Source organism: Salvelinus alpinus, chromosome 30 (assembly GCF_045679555.1).
Source record: "Salvelinus alpinus chromosome 30, SLU_Salpinus.1, whole genome shotgun sequence".
Classification (NCBI taxonomy): domain Eukaryota; kingdom Metazoa; phylum Chordata; class Actinopteri; order Salmoniformes; family Salmonidae; genus Salvelinus; species Salvelinus alpinus.
Genome location: NC_092115.1, coordinates 46,262,888 through 46,272,370, shown reverse-complemented (window position 1 = coordinate 46,272,370; position 9,483 = coordinate 46,262,888). Strand labels below are relative to the sequence as shown.

Sequence of the window (9,483 nt, the reverse complement as noted above, 5' to 3'; positions counted from 1 at the left end):
ATATTAATATATATTAATATATATATTTTAAGGAATTAACAATCAATAGAAATCAACCCAATGGGTTAGAGTCATGGGAGGAATTTGTCTAGGCATTACGCCTGAAACAGGATACTTGTTATTTGTCCATTGGCCCAGTTTTATTGCCAGGAATTCTAATTGGTCAACCATAGGCTAGAGTTGGGTTATAAAACTACATCCTGTCTCTTTGTTCTGTGGAGAGAATCATTGAGGACAGGGGAGAATGAACATCTTCCTCTCAGCATAACATCTATGATTTGTCCTCTTTGAATAAACCAATTTCCCCCCCCCTGATTTGGGGTCTGTGTTATTGAAGAGTAACATCAACTGCTAACACTGGCTACCTATCAATAATAAAAAATAATAACACTTGTGCTGTCTGGTTTGCTTAATATAAGGATTTTATTTTATATTTTAGCATTTCCATTTCCATTTGATACTTAAGTATATTTAAAACAAATACTTTTAGACTTTTACTCAAGTAGTATTCTACTGGGTGACTTTCACTTTTACTTTTTCTATTAAGGTATCTTTACTTTTACTCAAGACTGAAAATTGAATACTTTTTCCACCACTTGCAGAGCGGCACCAGAATTAAAAACACGTCTTAACTTTTTGTAGTTAATAAATCCAATGTGAAACGTGATAACTATAGTATCCCTAGCTAACATTGAAAAAGCTAATCCATTCTTCTCTAATGAAAAATCTCTCTCCCTATCTTCTGAATGTCAGCAATCCTACTGTAGCCTTTGCCTTGGAGAGGGAGGGGCAGGTAGTCTACACATGCACAGTGCACACACACCGGCAAAGATTTTCAGCTGATAGGCAGACACTGGAAGAAGTTTTTGAGTGACAAAGTAAGGGCATTGAATAGGTGCTTATTTTTTATTTTTTTGTGGGACTTGAAAGAAATGCCTGGCATGTAAAATAACCAGAACAGTATAGATCACGTTCGATCCCGGTTATTTTTCTGTTCATCAAAACATTATTTTCCCGTTTAGGTTTTGGTCCCTGAACTGGTTCCAACCCCGGATGAACATACCCTCACATAAAAGGTGACATTCTGTACTGTCGCCTCATATGAAACATTTGATTTCTCCAAAATGCCAGAGTATAGAGCCAAATTGAACATTTAGCTTCACTGTCCAAATAAATACGCAGGGGAGTGTATTTGTACATTTACCGTTTACCAAACACCCACCCTTAGAGGAAAACTAGTGTGTGAAATGAGCTCCTAAAGAGAAGCTGCAGAATGATCAGAAGAGAGAGAGCGACACAGTGGAATCTGAATGCCTTAGGCAACCTCCCACACAACATCTAGTTTCAAGTTTTACATTTACATTTACATTTAAGTCATTTAGCAGACGCTCTTATCCAGAGCGACTTACAAATTGGTGCATTCACCTTATGATATCCAGTGGAACAACCACTTTACAATAGTGCATCTAACTCTTTTAAGGGGTGGGGGGGGGGTTAGAAGGATTACTTTATCCTATCCTAGGTATTCCTTAAAGAGGTGGGGTTTCAGGTGTCTCCGGAAGGTGGTGATTGACTCCGCTGACCTGGCGTCGTGAGGGAGTTTGTTCCACCATTGGGGTGCCAGAGCAGCGAACAGTTTTGACTGGGCTGAGCGGGAACTGTACTTCCTCAGAGGTAGGGAGGCGAGCAGGCCAGAGGTGGATGAACGCAGTGCCCTTGTTTGGGTGTAGGGCCTGATCAGAGCCTGAAGGTACGGAGGTGCCGTTCCCCTCACAGCTCCGTAGGCAAGCACCATGGTCTTGTAGCGGATGCGAGCTTCAACTGGAAGCCAGTGGAGAGAGCGGAGGAGCGGGGTGACGTGAGAGAACTTGGGAAAGTTGAACACCAGACGGGCTGCGGCGTTCTGGATGAGTTGTAGGGGTTTAATGGCACAGGCAGGGAGCCCAGCCAACAGCGAGTTGCAGTAATCCAGACGGGAGATGACAAGTGCCTGGATTAGGACCTGCGCCGCTTCCTGCGTGAGGCAGGGTCGTACTCTGCGAATGTTGTAGAGCATGAACCTACAGGAACGGGTCACCGCCTTGATGTTAGTTGAGAACGACAGGGTGTTGTCCAGGATCACGCCAAGGTTCTTAGCACTCTGGGAGGAGGACACAATGGAGTTGTCAACCGTGATGGCGAGATCATGGAACGGGCAGTCCTTCCCCGGGAGGAAGAGCAGCTCCGTCTTGCCGAGGTTCAGCTTGAGGTGGTGATCCGTCATCCACACTGATATGTCTGCCAGACATGCAGAGATGCGATTCACCACCTGGTTATCAGAGGGGGGAAAGGAGAAGATTAATTGTGTGTCGTTTTATTAGTCATATGTATGGGATACGCATGGTAAACATCATCTAACTAAACTCTTACTTGCAGGCCCCTTCTCAACAATACAACAACAATAAAAACAATACAAGAAAATAATATGAACATAAAGTGAATGGCAGTGGAATCGAATAAACATTTTTGCATAAGTATAATACAGTCCAATATTTACTTGTGTATTGGGGAAGGGGGGTGTGGAATACGTCTGAATAAGATTTTCCATGCCCTTTTACATCTGAGTCGAAACCTCCAAGCCCTTCTAAGCTCCCTAAAAAGTGCACTATGAAGGGCCCTCCATATTGACGGTGGCCATGAAGCCCCTCTGGAACAGTCTCTCGGGGTTGGGTGGCTGGTTGTCACAGTCCAGCTTCCTGCCGAGGAAGTGCATCCTGAAGCCCTGGCGGCCGGTGGGATGGGCTGGGCCGGAGTGACTGGGGTCCTCACTGGGGTCCAAAAGCACGCACGCACGCACGCACGCACGCACGCACGCACGCACGCACGCACGCACGCACGCACGCACGCACGCACGCACGCACACACACACACACACACACACACACACACACACACACACACACACACACACACACACACACACACACACACACACACACACACACACACACACACACACACACACACACACACACACACACACACACACACACACACACAGCAGCTTTACTTGTTCATAGTGGGACAGACACTTGTCTTCTTGCTGTCTTCTTTTTTAATTCTTTTTTAATTCCCAACCCCTCGGACACCACATATACACCCCTAGATTAGGCTAGGGGTGAAGAAGGGCAGAACGGTAGTAGATGCCACCAGTTTCTTCTCATCAGCCCAGAAGATTCAAACCGCCAGCCCTTCAGTTACTGGCCCGTTTCGCTAAGCTCAAGGTTCATTATTATAATGACATGTCGCTAGCTAGCCCATCGTCATGGTATGTCACTGGCTAGTCTATGATAATGACATGTCGCTAGCTAGTCTATGATAACAAAATATCGCCACCCCTGGCCAGATATGTTACCTGGTGCTCGTAGCGGCAGGCTATTGTCAAGGCGACTGGGCTTTGTGGCGATGAAGAGGTAGCAGAGAACAAATACGGTGATGAGGAAGGCCAGTAGGACCACCGCTGCTATGGACAGACCTATCAGAGCCCCAACACTGGGGAGGAAGGGAAGGGGGAGAGAGGGAGAGGAGGGGAGTGGGGAATAGAGAGAGAGAGAGAGAGTGATTGTGAGACGGGAAATCAAAGGGAGAGAGGGAAAATAGGAAAATAAGAGTGAAAGGGAGCGAGAGCCAGGGAGAGAAAAAATCACTTTCTCTATACCTGACAATGGTACTGTTGGATTTCTATGAGATATTTGCCACACAGCCACCTTAATCCATATTCACGACCCATAACAGACACCCTATTGGCCCTATGGGCTCTGGTTACAAGAAGTGCACTAACTAGGCAATAGGGTGCCATTTCGGATGCAGGCTTATTCATATGTGAGCAGCAGCCTTCCTGTAAGGACCTATCCCATTATAAGAAGATATCCCATTATCCCAATGGAAGACTCATCTCAGGAATAACAAACAGCCAGGGGCCACAATCATAGCAACACAGGTTGTGCCCTAAATGGCACCCTATCTCTTTTATAGTGCAGTACTTTTGACCAGAGCTACTTCAATAGAAGAAACTTGAAAAACTTGAGTTTCTATGGAGGTATGAATCAGACCAAAATGAAATGAAATAGAATGTTAAGATTGCTTATCAGAAATTGATAAGGTCATTCTCTCATTAGATGATTCATATTATGATGAAATCTCAACGCCCATTATTGGGGGAAACCAGTTTCCCATGATTTCAACTTTTTCTATTGAATTTTTCACATTTCGTTTTAATTGAGGTATTTATCACTTTCCATACGAATGGGATATAATAAGTAGCCTATGTATAGAGACCACCAAAAACTTCTGCAAACCCAAAATTCCATTGAAATGTGAATATACTATACATTTATTATCAGTAGTCTAAAAATAACCTTTATTCTAGTGTAGTAGCCTTTTCCTGCAGTCAATGACCATGGGTGGTGTCAGGTTTTGGCCAGGACTATTATGGTTTTGGTCACTAGATGTCCCCATTGCACCTTTTTTGTACCTTTTGTTTTTCTTGCTCTAATTATTGTTTGCACCTGTAAGTCATTCCCTTGTTAGTATTTAAACCCTGTGTGTTCCTCAGTTCCTTGCTCAGTGTTTGTATGTTAGCACCCAGCCCCAGCCTTTGTGAACATATATTCTCTAGTTGGATTTTCCAGAGGTTCTCTGGTTTTGTTCTTGTTTATTTTTTGATTAGTCTTTTGAGGTTTGTTTTTTCCCTGCTGTTCTTACCACTTTGTGGATTTATAATTTTGGCCTTAAGATTTTTCCTTTATTAAACCTCCATCTCTAGTACTGCTGTGTCTGCCTCATCTTCTGGGTTCTGCCAATTATTAGTGACTGTTTCTCGCACCGGGTCCTGACAGGTGGATCATTATTCATATTTGCATAATTTCACAATGAAGCTTATTTAAAAATAATGAAACAAAATTTATGTCAAACAGTTTTGTTGTATTTCATGTAAAGTAAAGTGTAATATTGGGATGCAAACTCAAAATGGAATACATTTCCACTCTATATTTTTTAAGCCCATAAACATGCGTGTGAGGTAGATTTGGTTAAGACTAACAATCACTCGGTGTGTCCCTGGCTTAGCCCACTGCAGTAAACTTATATTATTATGTGTGCGCATTGGAGTGGAGGATAAAAATGCTCAAGCTTTCTCATCTTGTAGTTTCTTGAGATTGACCCAAAATATGTGCAAAAGACAACGGAATTCTTACCGTTTTTTCCTACTGCTTACACACAAAATCTTTTCATGTCACACGATTTTTGAAACCTCTCACTCAAAGTGCAAAACTACACACCAAATATCCAAAACCATAAGCTATTTCTCAGCCTTTGACTCAGTTGTCAATTGCATAAAACACTTTTTTCAAAACACTACACACAATTCTCTACCTAAAACACAAAAATCGAACAGGAAGTGACTTGCTTTCCTTTTCCAAACACAACCAATCAAAATGCTACACTTATTCACCAGGTCACACACTCCTCACATGTGCAAACACTAATAGCTTAACTGATCACTAACCAATCACTGCTTTACTGTAGTATAGGCCTATAAATAGGTCAAAGGTCAGATTACCTGTTTTGAACAATGGATGCCAACAATGGACAGAGAGCAAGAGGAGTAGGAGGGAGAGGAAGAGGAAGAAGAGGACGAGGGCGAAGAAGAGAAGGAAGGAGAGCCATCTCTGATGAGATTAGGGCAACACTTGTTGATCATGTGATCAACCACGGTTTGACCATGAGAGAGGCTGGATTGAGAGTCCAGCCCAACTTGAGTTGATTTACAGTGGCGTCCATAATTCGAACATTCAGAAATGAGAACAGGTATGCAACTATCTAAATGACTATTTTAGCATTACAGTAATGTACTGTAAAATACGTATGACTGCATAGTATTGCATAAACATTTGTAACTCTAAGCCATCCATTTACTGCACTGCATTGAATGAATGAGGTTGGTTATCATGCTGTACTACATTTTTTGTACATTGTTTACAGTTCCTATGCTGAACACATACTGTGTTTGAATTCTGTACAGAGTGGAAAGGCAAAGACATCATGGAGGACGAGGACGCTTGTTTACAGATGTACAAGAGACTGCAATTATAAATATGGTTTTGGCCAACAATGCAATTAGGATTGAGAGATAAGAGAGCATATCTTGAATAATGACACCATATTTAACAACATCAATGCTGTAAGCCTGTCGACCATACAACGCATCCTCCAACGGCACCGAGTGATGATGAAACAACTTTACAAGGTGCCATTTGAGAGAAACTCTGACAGTCAAGAATATGCGACATGACTTTGTAGAGGTATGTATGCAACACTACTTCCAGTACTTCAGACATACCATATTTACTCATCTGTATATCCTTTTGTCTGTTACAGAGAGTATTGGAGCTGGATGCCCATGTAATTGGTTGGCTTCAACCTCACCAAAACCAGGCGCCGCGGAATAAATGTAATAGGACAGAGGGCTTTTGTCCCTAGACAGTGTCCCTGGACAGCGTGGGGGTAATATAACTATGTGTGCTGCCATCACTCAAAACGGGGTCCTCCATCACAATGCCACACTGGCCATACAACACCGGCCATATGCTCACTTTTCTAGATGCAATTTACACAATGCTTGTCCCTGATCCAGATCAGGAGCCTGCTAGATTTGTGGTTTTATGGGACAACGTTAATTTTCACCGGGCTGTTCTGGTCCAAAACTGGTTTGCCACCCATCCACAATTTGTAGTTTTGTACCTACCCCCATATTTACCTTTTCTAAATCCCATAGAGGAATTCTTCTCAGCCTGGCGCTGGAAAGTGTATGATCGCCAACCCTATGCCAGCATGCCGCTTCTCCAGGCAATGGAGGACGCATGTGGGGACATAGAGGTTGCCTCTCTCCAAGGTTGGATTCGCCACGCTAGGAGATACTTCCCTCGATGTTTGGCAAGAGAAAACGTATCTTGTGATGTAGACGAAGTATTGTGGCCAGACCCAGGCCGGAGAAGAGATGAAGCATAGCTTAGCACTGGTGACTGCCCCCCCCCCCCCCTACCAATTCCTGGACTACCCCCCCGGGACCCCACACACACAATTGTGTTCTTTACTGTATTCTAAAGAATATACTTTTGGTTTACATATGTTTATGGTTTTGTTGTATGATACTGTATACAACAGTAATGTTTGGCCTAATAAATATTTTCTGTTTCTACATTGCATTGGTGTTTACAGTGTACTTGTTACCCCTCTCAGCAGATTACTTTCACTGTAGAACATTGTATTGAAATGTAGATATAAGCCTATGAAAGACCAAAGAGCTTTAGATTTAGAACAACAGTGTTTACATGGTATATCCAAAAATGTACTATTATGAAAGCAGTGTTTTGCCATTTGATGCAAATGCTTCATTCTGACATGTGTTTATGGCATTTTGAATGCAGTGTTCCATTTTGAAGGAGACGTGAGGCATTTTGCATTTTGTGTGTGCAGTTTTGGGAATTGTGTGTAGAGTTTTGAAAAAAGGAGACAGTTTTGAAAACGTGTGTAAGCAGTTGGAAAAAAATGTAATACCATAGTTTACACTCATGTTGTCGTTTCTTGAGAATCCAAAAAGATAGGGGCAAAGCCCACCATCAGAGGCGTTGTAAAGATCCCTTACATACCTGAGCCACCACATGTATCCATACTCGTGAGGGAAAAAGCTGTTGGGATCATTACAGCAATACTTGATATCGTTAAATCCACAGCAGAACGCCGCGCGCGTATCGCCCCCCGCTTTAGGACAAGAAGAACCATTCACAAACACATTATCTGCGCTGTAGTAGCTCGTGCACTCTGCACTCATGCTGGTAGAAAATACACTCTCCGGGAGAAAAGACCGTGAGATCATTTCCTTAGATGTTAATGCAAGGGTTTCATTCCAATGCCGTCCACATAAGTGTCCCTTGCTCTGCTGAAAAGTGTAATGCATTTAGTTCGAGCATGCCAGTGAAATGGGATAAAACTTCGCATTTCGTCCTGCCATATAGAATTCTAGAGTCCCACCTCCATCTTTCTCTCTCCATCACTTAATTAAGAAAAAACGTAGCAGAATACACAAACAATATTTCTGAGTGAACTCTATCTAATCCAGATCTTCCTTTGTTGTTACAAGCCTTTCTCAAGACCAGTCTCCTTTGTGGAGCTGTCTGTCTGCTGAAGTGTTGATAAAACAGAAAAGCGCTCACCGGCGCATTCTTATAGTCGATACGTTACACACCTCTTAGCGCAACACCACACCGTGGCTACTGTCAGTTCGTTCCGGCCAATATAGCTTTTAGCTATATGTATCAGCCAACAGTCTGTCTCTCAACCAAAAGACTGGACGACCATTACTGACGTGAAGATACTAGAAGGCCTACACATTTGATGTAAAGATCCAATACCGAGTTAAACCAGCATATTTTTTCCTGGCTGCTGCTCTGTGGCTGATTGTCGTTTAGTCATTCATCACACCTCACTGACCAGCTGAGATTAGCACTCTGCTTGATAGATAGATTTTATTTGTCAGTAAAAACAAACTAAAACACAGTAAATAACACAAAGTCAGAGACTTAATTTCCATTGGTGTCCCTAGCGTCATGGACTCTGGTGATGATCAGGCCAACTAAATGGTACTGTAGACCTCAGAGCTACTGTATGTAAATATACACTGAGTAGACCAAACTTTCGGAACACCCTCCTAATATGGAGTTCACCTGGGCAGTTTATGTCATGGAAAGAGCAGGTGTCCTTAATGTTTTGTTTACTGAGTGTATGCCTCTGGTAGCTAGACCTCAGAACGGAATCAGATGAAAGTCTCACAGGTCAAAATATTGGCCTCAATCTCTTGAGTAAAGTCTGACGACTAATCTGAAAGTAACATGTACTGTCAGGGGACGACTGGGACCACAAACCGGACCATTTCTGTCCTCAAGGGCCCCATTATTAGCCAGATAATTGTCATTTTGCACAAAACCCCCAAGTTAGACAGGCCCACTAGGTTAAAAATGGCATTTTCCAGATGGCCAGTCCGCCCCTGCAGACTGCTGTGGGATACAGCCTCTTTCTCATCAGAATTTCCTTTCTATTCATGTATAGATTTATGGTTTTGTATAGCATTTGTTGACCTGCAGACTGAAGAGTCAAGGCCATTTTCAAGCAATCATTATCCATGGTCCTTTATTCGTGTATTGGTGATAGTTATTTACTCTGAGTAGTCTGTAACACATCATGTATTTCATGTACACTGTAGTTGTTTGAGACTTTCTTTCATGACTAATCCATTCTATTATTTTAATTGAGGTTAATGCATTCCTTGTTTTACAATGTAATTCTTTGATTGAATATACACTTATAATTGAGTAGGTCTATTGGTAGTTGTTACATACACTATACACATAGCATATGCTTTGGTCCCACCTTGACATCCCTGATCTG

The 9,483-nt window shown here is 42.5% G+C and overlaps 1 protein-coding gene across 1 annotated transcript; it reads right to left on the bottom strand.

The window, feature by feature from the left end:
- Positions 1 to 2,644: 2,644 nt before the first annotated feature.
- On the bottom strand, positions 2,645 to 7,870 carry LOC139560237 (protein shisa-like-2A). The gene is made up of 3 exons (XM_071376824.1): positions 7,689 to 7,870; positions 3,390 to 3,531; positions 2,645 to 2,815 (listed from the first exon to the last, which is right to left on the bottom strand). Exons 1-3 carry the CDS (start codon positions 7,868 to 7,870, stop codon positions 2,645 to 2,647), a joined length of 495 nt encoding a protein of 164 aa, XP_071232925.1.
- Between the last annotated feature and the right edge of the window lie 1,613 nt (positions 7,871 to 9,483).

Coding starts and splice junctions, on each gene's coding strand:
- LOC139560237 (XM_071376824.1), bottom strand. CDS start 7,870: ATGAGTGCAGAGTGCACGAGCTACTACAGCGCAGATAATGTGTTTGTG. Junction 3,532..7,688: donor GGATACATGTGGTGGCTCAG/GTATGTAAGGGA, acceptor CTTCCTCCCCAG/TGTTGGGGCTCTGATAGGTC. Junction 2,816..3,389: donor CGCTACGAGCACCAGGTAAC/ATATCTGGCCAG, acceptor TGCGTGCTTTTG/GACCCCAGTGAGGACCCCAG.